Source organism: Bombina bombina, chromosome 11, assembly GCF_027579735.1.
Source record: "Bombina bombina isolate aBomBom1 chromosome 11, aBomBom1.pri, whole genome shotgun sequence".
Taxonomy (NCBI): Eukaryota; Metazoa; Chordata; class Amphibia; order Anura; family Bombinatoridae; genus Bombina; species Bombina bombina.
In genome coordinates this window covers 168357348-168377326 of record NC_069509.1, presented here as the reverse complement: position 1 = coordinate 168377326, position 19979 = coordinate 168357348, and the positions used below count along the sequence as shown (strand labels likewise).

At 39.9% G+C, this 19979-nt stretch overlaps 1 protein-coding gene across 1 annotated transcript in view; it reads left to right on the top strand.

The window, feature by feature from the left end:
* DNAH3 (dynein axonemal heavy chain 3) overlaps nt 1–19979 on the top strand; it is a 611780-nt gene that overhangs the window by 13375 nt on the left and 578426 nt on the right. The window contains exon 3 of the mRNA XM_053694256.1: nt 7285–7507. Within this exon, the coding sequence (XP_053550231.1) occupies nt 7285–7507 (223 nt within the window). The remainder of the gene's footprint in view (nt 1–7284; nt 7508–19979) is intronic.

Sequence of the window (19979 nt, the reverse complement as noted above, 5' to 3'; positions counted from 1 at the left end):
TCCAACGCTAGAATTCTATCAGCCAATCGGAATTAAGGTAGAAAAAATCCTATTGGCTGATTTGAACAGCCAATAGAATGCCAGCTCAATCCTATTTGCTGATTGGATCAGCCAATAGCATTGAAGTTCAATCCTATTGGCTGATTGCATCAGCCAATAGGATTTTTTCTACCTTAATTCCGATTTATAAATGGAAATGGTATATGGGAGTGTTTGATTAGAAAGGAGTCCAATGTGTATATCTATACTGTATGTCTAAATATGTGTATGTCAAATACATTTAAACATGCAATAAATGTTTTTTATTCTTTTTTTAATATGTTTTAATGTGTTTTTAATAGAAATACTCGAACACTTAGAAGAAAATGTTCTTTTTATTTTTAAATATATATTTTCTATAAATATCTGTATATGCAATATATATATATATATCTATCTTTCTATATATGTATATATATTTATATGCATATATCAATATTGGTATATATTCATATATATTTATAGGTATAGATATGTATTGTACACTATATATATATATATATATATATATATATATATACTGTATATATATTTATATATTTCAAAATAAACAGAACACTTTTTTTTCTTCTGAGAAACATAGGAATTTAAACTATTAACACTCCTTCGGCTTTAGCACAGTTGATCTCGTGCAGTGTCGGGTTAGTGCACGAGCAATAAGTAGAAAAGGCTATCTTCTGCGCACCCCATAGAAGTTTGTGGGGAGAAGGAGTTAGCGATGTTAAGATACCCGAAGCCCTGAAGTTAGAGCACCTGAGTTTTGTTTGCTTTTGTTTAGCTGTACTAACTTTTTACTTTCAACTTGTAATACACGTGCTAATGCAGCTGTACTAACATTTTACTTTCAACTTGTAATACACGCGCTAATGCAGCTGTACTAACTTTTTACTTTCAACTTGTAATACACACGCTAATGCAGCTGTACTAACTTTTTACTTTCATCCTGTTATACACTCGTTAATGCAGCTGTACTAACTTTTTACTTTCAACTTGTAATACACGTGCTAATGCAGCTGTACTAACTTTTTACTTTCAACCTGTAATACACGCACTAATGCAGCTGTACTAACTTTTTTACTTTCAACCTGTAATACACGCACTAATGCAGCTGTACTAACTTTTTACTTTCAACTTGTAATACACGCACTAATGCAGCTGTACTAACTTTTTACTTTCAACTTGTAATACATGCACTAATGCAGCTGTACTAACTTTTTACTTTCAACTTGTAATACATGCGCTAATGCAGCTGTACTAACTTTTTACTTTCAACTTGTAATACATGCGCTAATGCAGCTGTACTAACTTTTTACTTTCAACTTGTAATACACGCACTAATGCAGCTGTACTAACTTTTTACTTTCAACTTGTAATACACGCACTAATGCAGCTGTACTAACTTTTTACTTTCAACTTGTAATACACGCGCTAATGCAGCTGTACTAACTTTTTACTTTCAACTTGTAATACACGCGCTAATGCAGCTGTACTAACTTTTTACTTTCAACCTGTAATACACGCACTAATGCAGCTGTACTAACTTTTTACTTTCAACTTGTAATACACACACTAATGCAGCTGTACTAACTTTTTACTTTCAACTTGTAATACACGCACTAATGCAGCTGTACTAACTGTTTACTTTCAACTTGTAATACACGTGCTAATGCAACTGTACTAACTTTTTACTTTCAACTTGTAATACACTGGCTAATGCAGCTGTACTAACTGTTTACTTTCAACTTGTAATACACGTGCTAATGCAGCTGTACTAACTTTTTACTTTGATCTCAGGAGCAAAAATGAGAGCCCCACATGTAATCTGGTCCTAATGTATTCATGGCTATTAATTACAATATCACGTATTGCTAATCCAAATATATATAACAGTGGATTTACAAACTTGGTTGACATCAGAGCACAGATAGTAAATGATGGCTGCATGCTCATGCTTAGATTGTGGGCCAGATTACAACTGGAGCCTAAAATATTGCTTTTCTTCTTAAACGGGAAGAGTCCACAGCTGCATTCATTACTTTTGGGAATTCAGAACCTGGCCACCAGGAGGAGGCAAAGAAACCCCAGCCAAAGTCTTAAATACCTCCCCCACTTTCCTCATCCCCCAGTCATTCTTTGCCTTTCATCACAGGAGGTTGGCAGAGAAGTGTCAGAAGATTGAAGATAGTCTCTTATGGAGGGTAGTACTCTTCAAAATGGGACTGGAGTTTTAAGTAATCCTGTCAGCCTCTCAGTGAGAGCATGGATGAAGGTTAAAGTCCGGAGATGCAGGGAGAGTCTTTCTGCAAAACCATCCCAACTCGTACTAACAGCTCCTTAAGCAATCAGCGTTCACGAGTTTCGCTGCCTGCCTTTATTCACTCAAGTCCATGTCAGAAGTGAGGCTACTATCTGTCACACTTGAAGGGCCGTGTTCCTGTTCCAGGGTGCAGATTCCAGTAAGATCGTTTCATTTTATTTCGATATGTACATGTAATGTTAACGAAAGAAGTCGGGGTCCCAGTGGGACTCCTTTATCTTAAGGAATCAAGGGTTAATATCTCCTGAGGGAAGTTATTGAACAGGAGAGACTTTAATCATGTTTGTTATCTGATTCTGTCTGCTAATGTGTAGTGATACTTGGGCTCATGGCTATATAGAAAATAACGGCCTTATCATCAGTTGGTGCAATCTCTTTAGATTTGCGCGCCCATTTTTGTGACTTGCATGGTGCACCTCGTGACCGGGTGCTCGTTGGTTGTCTGTTTCACAGGAGGTGGTGAGTGCCATAGCTATTAGGGGGGTGTAAAAAAAGGTTCCGTTTAGTGTTTGTCCATATTTGCAATCCCAAAGTTATGGAGGATTCTGATTTTTTAGACACGGATATCTCCGATTCGGAGAATGCGTCTTGCGAAGGATATGAAATGGCCCGGGTTATCCATGCCCATCAGTTATGTTCCGATTGCCGTTCCAGAGTACTCTCTTCTCCCGAACCAGGGAACTTAGAGTGCGTTGAGCCATCCGCCCCCGAGGATTCCATGTCCTGTGAGGCGCGTGCCCCAGAACCTTCTTTTGCTACACAAGCAGGTGTACATATGCTGTTACTCCTTCTCCGGAAGGCGACTTGTTTCCTCCAGAGGTTACAGCACAGTTCCGCATGGCCATATCTATGGCGCTGACTCATTTATATCTACCAAGTGAAATATTTTTAAGGTACTGTCCGTGTTCTGTCAACCAGGGCCTGTCGGGCGTGAGATCACCTGATTCAGTTTGGCCTTCTAGGGAAGCGATGGCCTCTGAGGCTTCAGGAGTCGTCCATTAATCCGGCGAGAGATAATTTTGCCTTCCGTTATAGGCTGGCACGTCTTCGTGTCCTACTAAGGTATGTTTTAGCAGTGCTGGAGGATTCCACTCCTAGTGGGCCGAGGGATCCTCGGCCATCTGTGTCAGATGGCAAGCTGGGTTAGACGTTTGGGGATGAAACCAATCTCCTTGACGTCTCAGTTTTTTCTTTCTTTCTTTTATGTATCGGTTCCAGTTCTGAGCTTGGGTGAATGGGGCCTATGATCGGCTGGTCCGATTGGCGTGCCCATTCTCCTTGGGCGTTCACCCGCAGGTGCTGCCTTACTTTTATTTTGATGCGGTTAGGATGTGTTTGATTTGTTTTAAAGAGCTCATGTCTGATATAAATTCCGTTTTGGGAACGTTCTTTTTCTGGAACTGATACTTGCGATTTTGTGGCCGCGTAAGCACTTCCTCGGAAGTTGCACTTTTTTTGTTAAGAACATAGTTATGTTTCTAGTTCATATTATCGAACCTTTGGGTCGATTTTTCTTGGACCTTTGGTCAGTTCTGGAGTGCTCTTGTACCAGGCAGGTACTGGTCGGGCGCTAGCTGCTGTTCCTTGCGGTTCATGTCACCCTTGTGGTGCTGATATCCTGTCGAAATGTCACTTTGGCCTATTGATGCGGGCTCCGAGCTCGGATCCTACTACAAAGTATGGGGCCTAGTGTTTAGATCCAACGCTTCTGGAAGGAAGGTTGTGAGCTCCAATCTAAGTTGGCTTTTTCTTGCAATTTGCTTTGAATACGTGACTGACTTTTTAAAGCTTCATCGTGGTTTCTAGAGGTCCTTTAGAGTTTCGAGTTGTGGATGACCTCCGGAGGTCTGGAATACCGGTTTGGTGGACGATTTGCGTTTTCACTTTCAGTATCTTCCGGATGTCGACTATTGTAGCCTAGTCGCAATTCTGTTTGCAGTGGCATAGACTCCTTTTTTTCCCTTCTTGGGTTGGTTTATCTATGTCTGGAAGCGCGGGTATGTCCTTCTTCCTTTTCTCAGTATCTCGCTTGCTCTAGTACTTGGAGCTCAGGGGTGTGGATCACCCAGTTTTTTCTACCAGGAGCTGCAAGGCTCCCATTGTTATTCCTGTTACTGGTATTTCCGGGAGACTGATCCTGTAAGGATCTCTGGAGATATGTTGTCTTCTCAATCGAAGAGCTGTCCCTTGTAATTCCGTGGTCTTTAGGCTCTTGTTTGCTATCCTTCGACCTTATAGCAGATGTAGCCCTTTGGGCTTGCGGGTAGGAGGTCCAGGGTCAGATACAGACCTTCGCCCTTTTAGGGTCAAGAAAATGGGTTTCATTTATCTACACCGGAGTATAGATCAGGTAGTCAAGCCTGTCTACAAAGGATTATCTTAAGATCCAATGGTATTGGTTGCCATTTTCTTAGACCTGTTACAAGTTTTTTCAGACTCTTGGGTTTGAGGCTGTTGCTGGTACCCTATGTCCATGGACTTTGGATGGTGGAAGGCTCTGTCCTGGTGGGATAAGGTCCCACAATGGTTTAGGGTCAGCTTTGCTGCCTGGAGATTGGTCATTGTGAGTTCTTGTTTAGAGGTGACTCTGTGTTCTCACAGAGAGCTCTGTTTTAGCTGCTAGGACAGTTACCCTGTCTATGCTTATCTAATCTTATGGGTTTTCATCTTGACTATGATACAATGGGGAACGCGAGGATTTGGAGCACCATAGGTTGTATGGTGCTGTGTCTTAGATTGGAGGGTGGCCCTGTGCTCATCCTAGTGATCGTTTTTTCCTTAGTATGGAATTTATCTTTCTGGTCTTTGCCCTTCTAGGGAGTTCATCTCCCTGGGCAGTGGTCCTCTAGCAATCTGGGGTTTGCTCTAAGTTTTGCTTTTGAGTTTTCTTTCTTCTCTTGTTGGATGGTCCTTTGGATCTCTTATTGGGACCTCTGTTCTCCCTCTCGGGGGTAGATAGAGGTTCTTGTCCTTTAGGTCGGGGGTACACTTTGTGGTAGTCGAGAGCCACAGGGCCGGCTCCTCTGAGGCTTTTGTGCTCAGCGGACAATGGGAATTTTGAGTGGTTCCTAGCATGACTTTGCAGGTTGTGTAACTGATGAGCAGTTACCTGGGCTTCCGGTTTTTCCCCTCTGTTGTTTTCAGTTTTTTGTAGGGTGTTGGGTAATTTCAGGCTGTGGTGCCTTTCGAAGGGGCCGCCTTTTTGTACCCGCCCTTTGTTTGCATTCAGTGTCCTCTATAGCTTGGTTATTGTTTTCCCAAAAGTAATGACTGCAGCTGTGGACTCTTCCCGTTTAAGAAGAAAAACTTAAATTATGCTTACCTGATAATTTTCTTTTCTTCTGACGGGAAGAGTCCACAGCTCCCCGTCCACGTTTATCGATTAGGCAACTGTAATTTAGTTTCTTCTTCTGGCCCCTTTTTCACCCTGATATTTCTCATACTGTTCCTGGTTCCCTTGGCAGAATGACTGGGGGATGAGGGAAGTGGGGGATATTTAAGCCTTTGGCTGGGGTGTCTTTGCCTCCTCCTGGTGGTCAGGTTCTGAATTCCCAAAAGTAATGAATGCAGCTGTGGACTCTTCCCGTCAGAAGAAAAGAAAATTATCAGGTAAGCATAATTTAAGTTTTTTTGCGAAAGGGACATTAGCGCTCCACTGAGTAATACCAGCACACGCCAGCTTGCGTTCACATTGTTAGGAAACATTGCGCTCACGAGAGCACGCTTTCATAGTTCCAATGGGAGCATCATTCTAATGCCGCCAGAGACCGGACATAACCTAAGAGCAGTGAAATGGGTAGTTTTTCTCCATTGACTTCTGAGGGGAATACGTGAACGCGCATGCGATATTGTAAGTTTGACTTTTTGCGCTTGTTGGGTTAGAGTGTGAGCGAAAACAGTTTACTTTCAACACATAATATGAGCACACAAAGCTTACTTCTAGTGCAATTAATGCTTGAGCGGGATTGTTAATTAGTGCGCCCCTTGTAATTTGACCCTTGGGGGACGATTTATCAATGTCTGTCCGACATGATACGCTATAGTGTATCATGTACGACAGATATCGCTAAATTCCGACAGAATACGCTGTCTGCATTTAACATTGCACAAGCAGTTCACCAGAACTGCTTGTGCAATGTCGACCCCTGCAGATTTGCAGCCAATCTTCCGCCAGCAGGGGGTGTCAATCAGCCCGATCGTATAGGATCGGGCGGATTGCAGACCACAGCCTCAGAGGCAGCGGACCAGTTATGGAGCAGTGTTCTTAAGACTGCTGCTTCATAACTGCTGTTTTCAGTGAGCCTAAAGGCTCGCGCGGAAACAGGGCCTTCAAGCTCCATTCGGAGCTTGATAATTCAGCCCCCAAGTGTTTAAATCCCTTTAAATAGTGACAAAATAAGTGTAAAGTTTTAGTGTCTATAAAACAATGGGAGCTGCCATGTTGTAACTTAGATTACGTTCTCTGCTGTGGCCAATCAGGGACAGTTATAAATAGTTCACTAGAGTGTGCAGCCAATGAAGAATATAACAGTGTTTTGCACTTCCACTTCTAACAGGAACTGAAATGCTCACAGTTTCAGAATGCAATTACAGGAAAAGGTAGCAAAATAAATATGAAAAATGAAAGTATATTGTAAAGTTTTTTTTCTTTTTATATATACGATTTATCATTTTATATTACTATCTCAAAGTGTTTAATGTCCCTTTAAGTTTGTCTAGACATTTTTGACAATATTCTTAGACAATATTCATTACTCTTGGAAATGTGGAGAAATATTTATTAGTCGCAAGGCAATATAATTACATACTTGGTTTACAAAAAATGAAGTTGATTGTTTCTAAGCTTGGTAAGTTGAATAAAAACAAAGCTAAAATAACAAAACCACTGATCAAAAAAACAATTATTGTTATTTTTTTCCTTTTTTCAGCTTGTCCTGAAACACAGCAACTATCCACCGCTGATGCAAAATCCATCCTGGACTCTGGCAGCTCCATTTAAAGAGTTACGTTTTCATCGTAATCCTAGTAATTCGATAGCAAACAACTACTCACTCACTGCACGGGACCTAAAACTTGCAGAACTTCCAAAGAAGATGTCGTCTCCCAGACCAAGCACAGCAAAAAATACACCACAATTAAGAACGCTGTCAAGTATCCTTTTGTTGTAGGCAGTAAGGTGACAATGACCTACAGATTTTCTTCTGTGAATCAATAGTATAACTTACATTTTTCTTTGCAGAACAAAAAATGCTCAATGAAGTTCAATAAAAATGTATATTATCCTTTAGTAACTGCTCTAGAACTCCACTATAGACAAATTAGACCCCTTTCTGATCTACTTTTTACTTCATTTTCTATGGCTGGCATTCCAATCCATTAGAAGTGCCACCCTTTGAATTAATTATGCCACCCGAATTACATTTATAATTTAGTTGGACATTTTTTAGTGCTCAGATTGCATAAATATGCTAAACAATAAACAACTTTTCAAGAATTTTTAATGAGGTTTTGCCCATCTATACAAATTAGAAATCATACTCTGCTAAATTGTTATCAGTGGTATTTAAAGTTGTTTGAGGGGTCCATACTAGCTTTTGGGGCCCCTTGCACCAGAGTAGAAATTGAATAACCTTTTTTTCCAGGTGATCGAGGTCACCACAGTGATCACTTGGCTATTCAGACAAAATGAACATATTTCTTTTAAAATAGGAGTTGTCCACTATAAAATATTTTTTTTGTGGCTCTAAAACATTTTTTACATTTTTATTATATATCCCTAAAGCTATCATTTAGAGTACAACCTTTTTATTAACTTTTTATTTTATTTAAAGGGGGCTTGGTACTTTTCAAGACATCACATTTGAAATGAGCAGGGAATTCTCTTTCAAATGAGGGGTCATAATCATATGTAGCTGGTAAACTTGGGACTAGCAATATGGACTCAAAAATATAAGTGCTATTGATTGAACTCAAGTGATATTAACACACAGTAGCTCTAATATTTTAACGCTCCACTTGTAATCTAGACCTTATTTAGCAATGCAGTGTTTAATGGCTGATATAAGTTTTGAGTAGAATGTCCCTTTAAAATGCATAATAGTAACATCCCATTGATTAATTCATTTTAACTGGAGCATTCTGACCTAAACGCACATTTATTGGCACTTGGCTTTGAGGACCACATTGAATTGTAGTTAAACATCATGATGGTCTACTTTTGTGTGTGGGCTATCAGTTTACTTGTTGTAGGCTACCCACACAGCCCCTGAACCAATCCAATCCTTAAAGGGACACTAAACCCAATTTTATTTCATGATTCAGATAGAGCATGCAATTTTAAGCAACTTTCTAATTTACTCCTATTATCAATTTTTCTTCGTTCTCTTGCTATCTTTATTTGAAAAAGAAGGCATCTAAGCTAAGCAGCCAGCAAATGTTTGGTTTAGCACCCTAGACAGCACTTGTTTATTGGTGGGTACATTTAGCCACCAATCAGCAAGAACAACCCAGGTTGTGAAGTAAAAAATGGGCCGGTTTCTAAACTTACATCTTGCTTTTCAAATAAAGATAGCAAGAGAATGAAGCAAACTGCTAAAAGGAGTAAATTAGAAAGTTGCTTAAAACTGCATGCTCTATCTGAATCATGAAAGAAATTTGGATTCAGTGTCCCTTTTAATAGGTTAATTTAAACATACCATTATTTTTGGGAAGTAATAATATATCATAATATTTCCATCAGGCCATTCTGTATGCTACCTTTCCATCAACAGATATTAACCCTTCACTGAGCAGTTTGCTGTTTATTCTCTCTCAGATATGCTTTTTAAAGGGACACTCAAGTCAAAATTAAACTTTTATGATTCAGATAGAAAATGCATTTTTAAACAACTTTCTAATTTACTTCCATTAACAAAATGTTTACAGTCTTTTTTTATATTTACACTTTTTGAGTCACACCAGTTTCTACTGAGCATGTGCGAAAATTCACAAAATATAATTATATACATTTGTGATTGGCTGATGGCTGTCACATGATACATGGAGAGTGGATATAGACATAACTTTGTAATTTGACAGAAAAAAATCTACTTATTTTAACCCCTTAAGGACAAGGCCATTTTTCAATTTCTTTCCCTTAAAGGGACAGTCTACACCAGAATTTTTATTGTTTTAAAAGATAGATAATCCCTTTATTACCCATTTCCCAGTTTTGCATAACCAACACAGTTATAATAATATACTTTTAACCTCTGTGATTATCTTGTATCTAAGCCTCTGCAAACTGCCCCTTTTTTCAGTTCTTTTGACAGACTTGCAGTCTAGCCAATCAGTGCCTGCTCCCAGATTACTTCACGTGCACGAGCACAGTGTTATCTATATGAAATATGTGAACTAACACCCTCTAGTGGTGAAAAACTGTTAAAATGCAATCTGAAAGAGGTGGGCTTCAAGGTCTAATAAATTAGCATATGAACCTCCTAGGTTAAGCTTTCAACTAAGAATACCAAGAGAACAAAGCAAAATTGTTGATAAAAGTAAATTGGAAAATTGTTTAAAATTACATGCTCTATCTGAATCATGAAAGTTTATTTTGGCCTAGACTGTCCCTTTAAGGACCAGGGCTACTTTTACATTTCTGCGGTGTTTGTGTTTAGCTGTAATTTTCCTTTTACTCATTTACTGTACCCACACATATTATATACTGTTTTTCTCGCCATTAAATGGACTTTCTAAAGATACCATTATTTTCATCATATCTTATAATTTACTATAATTTTTTTAATAAAATATGATAAAAAAATTGAAAAAAACACACTTTTTCTAAATTTAACCCCCAAAATCTGTTGCACATCTACAACCACCAAAAAACACCTATGCTAAATAGTTTCTAAATTTTGTCCTGAGTTTAGAAACACACAATGTTTACATGTTCTTTGCTTTTTTTGCAAGTTATAGGGCAATAAATACAAGTAGCACTTTGCTATTTCCAAACCATCTAGGCACATTTTTATATATTTCATGCCACCATTTCACCGCCAAATGCGGTCAAATAAAAAAATCACTAACTTTTTCACAAACTTTAGGTTTCTCACTGAAATTATTTACAAACAATTTGTGCAATTATGGCACAAATAGGTGTAAATGCTTCTCTGGGATCGCCTTTGTTCAGAAAAATTGCCTTTTGGTAATTAGAAGGTCACTAAATCTCGCTGCTCACCACACTTGTATTATGCCCAGCAGTGAAGGGGTTAATTAGATAGCTTGTAGGGAGCTTGAAGGATTAATTTTAGCTTTAGTGTAGAGATCAGCCCCCCACCTGACACATCCCACCCCCTGATTCCTCCCAAACAGCTCTCTTCCCTCCCCCATCCAACAATTGTCCCTGCCATCTTAAGTACTGGAAGAAAGTCTCCCAGTACTAAAATAAAAGTTTTTTTTAGCTTCCAGCTGCTTTAAACCCCTAACGACGTACAGGGTACGTCGCTGGTCTTTAAAGACCAGTTTGTGTATGACGTATCCTGTACGACGTGTGTCGTTAAGGGGTTATGTTCAGATTAAGTGCTATTGCATTGTCTTTTTATCATTCATCTTTTGATTATACAAATCTGTTATATTTACTGGTCCTTTAATACCATTTTGCAGTGTGACATTTTCTGCAGTTATAACCAACATCATCTGGGAGTAAACCACATTAAATTTTCATAGGTATCTCCTGTTTTAAATTCATTCCTTGCTAATCTACCACTAGAGGAATAATAGCGAAAAACAAACTTTGCCCTAAGCTAAATTCTTTCCAACCAACACTTCCGTCATGGGCAATATTACAAACCGTGAGCTCCTGAGATATAGTTTTGTTTTTATTTTATAGCACACTGAGTTCAGTTAATGCCCAATGCATCTTATTTAATAAAACCATAATCATTTATCAAAGTACAAATTTGTGTCTAAAAAGGGGTCAATCCATAAGGTGTCAATAAATAATCATATCTAAATAGCCAGAGAATTATTGATATTACTGGGAACCGTATGCTGTAGGAAATAAATGGAAATAAATACTTGTTACTATGGGTTATTTAGGCATTTACAATTTAACGTGGGTGTAAAATATGACAACAGTAAATTCTTAGATATTTAGGACAAATTGTGAAGACATTTTTAAAGAAATGTCAACAAAACTTACTTTTGGATATTGGATTATAAATGTCAAAATAATAAGTTAATTAGTATATGCAGTTGGTGTGCTGCCTCTTGATTATATGACTCAGTATTCTATATTAGAAACGTTGCATTATTTACTAGAATGTATTTGCATACAGAAAAATGAAAAACGTAGTCAGTTTGTCATTTCCCTAGATTCATAAATCTTTATATATTATATTTAGCCCACTGAAGTATTTAAGTATTGTGCTTTCTTATACAGCTACATACAGAGCAATGGTTTAAACTATTCTGACAGCCATATATGGAACAGTGATTAAAGGGATATGATTCCCAATTTTTTTCTTTCATGATTCAGATAGCGCAGTGTGACGAGACCAATCTCGCCACTGTGCATTGGAGGGCCTGTTATGTAACATTCTTTGGGCTGGAGGTACATGGTCTTAAGGATACCCAGAGACTGCATGGAAATGTGGAATTTTATATGCTGGACACCCCATGTACTTTCATAACTCTGTCTTATGTCCATGTCACCCTGTATCCATAAATACAGGATGGGTACAGGGAGTGCCCCTTGTGGGAGCAATTGTGACTCTATAAACCAAGTGGGCATAAAGGACTTAATAGTTAATAAGAGCTGTTATTATATTCTGTAGTAAGATGTATTTTATTTTCGTTTCTAATCTGATTGTGTCTCAGGAGTCTGTCTGGGTAAACTGATTGTGTTCCTGTGTGATATGTTAACTAGACTGCCCAACATCAGATTGTCTGAGTAAACTTTCTTCCCCAGTTAATTAACTTGATATGTTAGTCTGTTTTACCTGTGAATAGACAATTGTTTTCTTGTGTTTGATTGTTTAATTGTTTATGCAATGTATCTTTATTGTATCCTGTAAAAGGGTGTTTTCCTCTAACCATGGAGATAGTTGGATTTCTTCCCAATTATCTGCAGGATAGGGAGGAGGGGTTCACTGGTACCAAGGGGAGCGTTTATACCTGAGCCACTGCGATTGGCTAATGTACTATACTTGTCCACCAGGTGGGAGACCTGCTTAAATACCGGGCATGTAGCCCTCAATAAAGAGATTCCTGTTTTTTCCTGTTCGGTGTATTAACTGGGTTTGTGTGCTGCTATTCCCGTATTAAGGGCATCTTCCATCTGGTATTAACCCTCGATATCCGGGCTATACCATAACAAGTGGTGGCAGCGGCGGGATCGTTCCCACAGCCAGAAGGACAGCTACAAGAGACACCATTCCGGGGATTTACAAGTTGGGGGCAACGCATGTCCCAGTACAGCGACCCTAAAAGCAACAGAATGGAAACAGCATTGTTATACAAGGAGGAGGACCTGGATGGCCGGGATGCATTAAGGAAAGGCATCTGGTACCAGGCCCTGGATAATGTACAATACCAGCGGGGTGAGAGTCTCCACAGTAAAGAGCAGCGGTTGCAAAAGCAAATGGCCCTGCGGATGCCCTTCCTGGGAGAGCAGCCCCTGGAGGAATAGGTGAAGGAACTAGAGCACCGGGTATGGCAGGAGCTATGGCTGGAGGATGCCTACCATGCGCTCTGGTGGTATATGGCACAGTATATACCCTGGACAGCCGAGCATGACAAGCCAGAGGGAGAGGAGTTTGATGGTCCTGGCTTGTTATGGGAGTCCTTTGCAGAGCCTGACTTCGGGAGCCCTGCGCAGACCAGACTTCAGGACATTTTCTACGAGAGGGAGGCTAGGCATGACTGGGATGACCCCCATGAGGTAGAGCAAGACCTGGCTCACCTAGCAACCCTGGAGTGGGAACTGAAGCAGGACTACCGAGATCTCTTCCACTCCATTGGGAAGGCTCAGCAGGACAGCAAGATGACAGACCCAGATCCAGACCCATTCAGCTGGGAAGATATTGTGGAAAGTTACTGGGAAGGACCCCAGGTGGCCGGTGGAGATGGGACCGAGGTCTCTCCACCGGTCCTGCAGGGAATTGGGAGCCCAGTCTCCATTCCCCAGCAGCAGGCTGAGTTACAGGGGGCAGAGACAGTTGGTCCTGTCCCCCAGCAGCAGAGTGATATGCAGGGAATTGGGAGCCCAGTCTCCATTCCCCAGTGGCAGGCTGAGTTACAGGGGGCAGAGATAGTTGGTCCTGTCCCCCAGCAGCAGAGTGATATGCAGAGAATTGGGAGCCCAGTCTCCATTCCCCAGCGGCAGGCTGAGTTACAGGGGGCAGAGACAGTTGGTCCTGTCCCCCAGCAGCAGAGTGATATGCAGGGAATTGGGAGCCCAGTCTCCATTCCCCAGCGGCAGACTGAGTTACAGGGGGCAGAGACAGTTAGTCCTGTCCCCCATCAGCAGAGTGATATGCAGGGAATTGGGAGCCCAGCCTCCATTCCCCAGCGGCTGGAAGTATGTATGGGAGAGGAGCTTGTTACCCCCTCTCCCCAGCGGCAGCTTAACGCACCAGGGGGAGACAGTAAGCCCCACAACCATGCAGATGGGACCATGGTCTCTGCATTTACAGCACAGGGGGTAGGGACAGTCGGTCCTGTCCCCCAGCAACGGGGCTGTTTAGCCAAAGGGGAAACAGTCGGTCTCCCCCCACAGCAGCATGGTGCTTTGTGCAAAGGGGAGACGATCGGTCTCCCCCTCCAGCAGCACAGCTATGTATCCAAAGGGGAGACAGTCGGTCTCCCCCTCCAGCAACCAGGCTCCCACCAGGCTACTTCCGTGGTAGTGCTGGCACCAGGGCACAGTACAGCTGGTCTCTGCCAACCTCGCAACCCACCAATTCAGCGTACCAGTCCCCCACACAGCTGTGGTGAGGCACCTGGACCTGGACAAGTTCTCCCCATACTCAGGTGTAGTAACCATTTATTGTGGGTGGGCTGTACTACTAATTGTGTTTTATGGGTGGGTTGCTGGACTAACCAGGGCACTGACCGGCAGGAGGTCAGATACCCTGTTAGTCTGTTTGGAAAAGGGGAGAGATGTGATGAGACCAATCTCGCCACTGTGAATTGGAGGGCCTGTTATGGAACATTCTTTGGGCTGGAGGTACATGGGCTTAAGGATACCCAGAGACTGCATGGAAATGTGGAATTTTATATGCTGGACACCTCATGTACTTTCATAACTCTGTCTTATGTCCATGTCACCCTGTATCCATAAATACAGGATGGGTACAGGGTGTGAGTGCCCCTTGTGGGAGCAATTGTCACTCTATAAACCAAGTGGGCATAAAGGACTTAATAGTTAATAAGAGCTGTTATTATATTCTGTAGTAAGATGTATTTTATTTTCGTTTCTAATCTGATTGTGTCTCAGGAGTCTGTCTGGGTAAACTGATTGTGTTCCTGTGTGATATGTTAACTAGACTGCCCAACATCAGATTGTCTGAGTAAACTTTCTTCCCCAGTTAATTAACTTGATATGTTAATCTGTTTTACCTGTGAATAGACAATGGTTTTCTTGTGTTTGATTGTTTATGCAATGTATCTTTATTGTATCCTGTAAAAGGGTGTTTTCCTCTAGCCATGGAGATAGTTGGATTTCTTCCCAATTATCTGCAGGATAGGGAGGAGGGGTTCACTGGTACCAAGGGGAGCGTTTATGCCTGAGCCACTACGATTGGCTAATGTACTATACTTGTCCACCAGGTGGGAGACCTGCTTAAATACCGGGCATGTAGCCCTCAATAAAGAGATTCCTGTTTTACCCTCAAGACGGAGCTTGGTCCCGTGTTTGGGGGGAATTGCTACTTTGAATTATTTGTTTGCCTGTTCCAGGAGAGAAGGATTTCGTGTATTTTTCCCGTTCGGTGTATTAACTGGGTTTGTGTGTTGCTATTCCCGTATTAAGGGCATCTTCCATCTGGTATTAACCCTCAATATCCAGGCTATACCATAACACGCAGCAATTTTAATCAACTTTCTAATTTACTCCTATTATTCATTTTTACTAGACCGTTCTCTTGATATCTTTATTTGAAACAGCAGTATTGTAAGCTTAGGAGGCGGTCAATTTTTGTTCAGCACCTGGGTAGTGCTTGCTGATTGGTGGTGAAATGATAATAGGAGTACATTTACCATTTACCATCCTGATTGTTTGAAACGATTTAACAATCAATTATCTAGTCTAATTCGTCTGTAAATAACATAAGGTCCTCAAAAAGGATTCAGAACACATTGTGGGAATTTAAGGGACAATAAACACAAACTGTAAACTACATAATTATAAACCTTAATATATAAGAATAATTTTGCAATGAAAACTGCAGCTTTATTTTGTTAAATTAGTATATTGTTTTATGTTTATTATTTTTACTGATTTCTCTGTCCCCCAGAACAAAAGAACCCCTGCTAACCAATCACAAACTAATATTCAGACATAGCACAAACTCTGTCTGCACATGTGCAGACTGGGGTAGCCTGCCCTCTTTTATTCCCTTAAAGGGACATTAAACCCACATTTTTTCTTTTACGATTCAGATAGAGAATACCATTTTAAACAACTTTCTAAATTACTTCTATTATCTAATTTGCTTCATTCTCTTGATATTTTTTCTTGAAAAGCATATCTAGATAGGCTCATTGGCTTCTGGTTGATGGCTGCTCATATTTGCCTCATGTGATTGGCTCACCCATGTGCATTGTTATTTCTTTAACAAAGGATATCTAAAGAATTAAGCAAATTAGATAATAGAAGTAAATTGGAATGTTGTTTAAAATTGTATTCTCTGTCTGAATCATGAAATAAATTATTTGGGTTTAATGTCCCTTTAAGGAGGTTTAGTACTGAATCAACTTATATAATATTACATAGAATTATTTTCCTATCATGATTGTTGATGCAATACTGATAATCCTCCTTTTAAAAGCATGTGACACCATAGAAGCTTAGGGAGGGAGGGAAACGTAAGCAAAAACTCACATAAATTGCTTAAAAGTATTAACCCTAGCCTCCCTGGGAGAAAGTCAAACAAGCACACGTTTTAGATGTATTTTACAACAAAAGGTTGCAAAATAAATAATGGATTATATATTGCAATGATGTTTCACTTGCAATAATGAAACATTTTATGCGTCATTAAAATGTCAAGTTTAATGGTACTTTAAAGGGACATAATACTCATATGCTAAATCACTTGAAACTGATGCAGTATAACTGTAAAAAGCAGACAGGAAAATATCACCTGAGCATCTCTATGTAAAAAAGGAAGATATTTTACCTCACAATCTCCTCAGCTCAGCAGAGTAAGTTCTATGTAAAAAGTTATACTCAGCTGCTCCCAATGAAGAAATGAACAGCAGCCAATCAGCATCAGCAGTGCTGAGGTCATGAACTCTTACTGTGATCTCATGAGATTTGACTTAACTCTCATGAGATTTCATAGTAAGCTTCCTTTACCTGATTGGTGAAATAATATGAGAGTTCACAAGGCTCATCCTTTCAGCTGTCCCAGGGCAGACACACTAAAATGCTACTTAGAAATCCTTTACAATGGGAGGTAAAATATCTTTCTTTTTTACATAGAGATGTTCAAGAGATATTTTCTAGTCAGCTTTTTACAGCTATGCTGCATCACTTTCAAGTGTTTAAACATTTGGGTATTATGGCCCTTTAAGAAGATGGGCCTGTTTCTGTGCAATAAGGAGTCTGAAGACTTTAGGACTGGTAAAAAAGGGTGTTTTACTTTAATATAGTTTTTTTTTAACAAGGTATCTAAAAATATTAAATGTAAGGTTAGGATGGCATAGGCCTTGCGTGTTCACCAGTGGGGGAGGGATTTTGATTGGGGAGGTTGCTTAGTGACAATAATTATTAGTGGCAAGGTGGTATATGCTCTGGGTGTAATTCTCGTGGGATACTCCTCTATCAGGCCAGTAGTCTTGTTATCCCGGAGTCGAGCCGGAATGATAGGGTATATCCCAGAGCAGAGAAAGTTAGTAAGATGAGTAAGGCAGCACTCACCACAGGCAGGACAGTCCCCAGCGGCAACGGCAGAGCAGTCCAAGGCAAATCACTAGAATGGTCATACATGCAGGGTTCAGCAACAAAGAGGCAATCCAGAACAACAGGGTTAATAAGCAAAGTAGTTAGACAAGCAGAGTTCAGCAGCAGTAATCAATCCAGCAATTTAGGGGTTAAACAGGCAGAGTAGTCAGACAAGCAGAGTTCAGCAGCAGTAATCAATCCAGCAATTTAGGGGTTAAACAGGCAGAGTAGTCAGACAGTCAGGGTTCATATATGATTAGGCTAATTGAAGCAACAATCTATCATACCCAGGAGCACTCAAAGTAACACCTATATTTGGGCAGTGATAGATTGTTGTGACAGGACTTACATAGGCGCAGGATTCTCGCCACAGGCGTCTGGACCGGCATCAGGGAGAGAGGAGCGTGCAGCGATGACGTCAGCGCCGCACATATCTGGACCCGACACAACCCCTGGCAACAAGCAGGGAAGGAGAAGCCGCGCCCTTAGCAATGGCTATAGTGGCGCGGCGTGACACTGGGGGGTCATGTGCTGGATGTGTAATTGGTAAGGCGGTTAGCAATTTGGGAAGTTCTTGTTAAAGTTAATTCGCCTAGGGGGATCTCAGTAGTTGAAGTTAGGATTAAAGTGAAGTCAGGTAGGTGGATCAGTGCTTATAGGGATAAGTGATATGGGGGAGGTCGCAGTTTGGCTAAAGGCTGTGACACACTAAGAGCGGCGCACAGCACAGCCTGATGATGCTGCTGTGCGCACTCAGTGTGTCCTGCCTTTTCATCTCTGTGCGCTCAGCCACATCAGGTCGCGTAGCTAAGCTCTCAGAGTTGAAATATTTGAACTTCAGAAGCGATGCGGTGTGAAGCAGCTGCTTCGAGCCGCATCGCTTGCAGTTTGTCACAGCCTTTACAGTATGGCTGCCGAGCTAGCTAAGTGTTTGTAGGTTTTAGTCTTGTGTGGATGCGCTCAAGTTTATTTGCAGTGGGAAATTTTTAAGGCTCACAATGTTTTTATCTGCCCTTGCTTTCTAAGGACCAGATGCAAAAAGCATTGTCACAATAGAGTTATCTTATAAAGGGATCCACATCGCAATCAAGATTGCCATGTTAAAGGGATAGTAAACACCAAAAATGTTATTGTTTAAAAAGATAGATAATCCCTTTATTTTCCATTCCATTTATAATTTAAACAGTTTAGAATCATTTTTCCAAGTCAAATACAGAGCTCATCTGACATGTGAACATGTTTTAGATCTAAAGTGATTATTAGAAATCAAACTTTGGTTTAAATACTGCAATGTTTATAGCCTTGACTTATTATATAAAATGTATTTAAGCACTGATATAAAATGTATTGAAGCACTGATAAAGTCAGATGGTGCTAACACTAGTACCACACATCTCCTATGGTTGCCCTTCACATTTTTGATGGATGGACGATCAAATCCTTTATTTTTATTTTTTTTATTTTTTTAAAGAAGCTACTGTTCGCTTGAATTGAAGCCTTATGGTAAAGCTGACATACTGATGTGCAAATTGCAATCTCTGTAGGAGATGCACACATTCCAGATTAGGGGGGGGAGTTCAGTTCTTTATACATCTGCTGACTGAAAATAAAATTATCAAGAGAGAAAGTATAGTTCTCCAAACATTTTATACACTGAAAACACATAATGTGATATATATATAAAATGTGCTCTAACAATATTAATGTTAATATAGATAAATCTGTATAGATAGATGATGTGTATATATAAATAGATAGATATATAAATAGATGATAGATAGATAATAGATAAATAGATGATAGATAGATAATAGATAAATAGATGATAGATAGATATATAGATAGATGATGTGATAGATAGATGATAGATCGATATATAGATGAAATATTATAGAAGATAGATAAATAGATAGATAGGTGATAGATAATAAATAGATATAAAGATTGTCTGCTCCCCCATAAAAAAGGATCCTAATATGTATTAATGTTAAATAGATCACATGTGCATCTTAAAGCAATATAAAGGGAAATCCATGTTCACAATTCAGTCTTTAAAATGAAATGTACATTTTATTAAGTCATTTTGTATGCGTTTATTTTTAGTCTGTTTTTTTTATTCATATATTTTTTGCAGGCAAAATAATGTTTGTACTCCTAAGCGCCTCGGTCCCTGGCCGGATTTTGTGCGTAGTACAGTCTCGAAGCGGAATTCGCTGTTAACAACATAAGACTTCAGGAACATAAGCTCAAGAACCTTCTGCAAAAAAAATAATAATTAAAGAGTAATTTTGTCTCTTTCAGAACTTAAAGGGCCACTAAACCCCAATTTTTTCTTTCATGATTCAGATAGAGAATACAATTTTAAACAACATTCTAATTTACTTCTATTATCTAATTTGCTGCAATCTTTAGATAGCCTTTGTTAAAGAAATAGCAATGCACATTGGTGAGCCAATCACATGAGGCATCTATGTG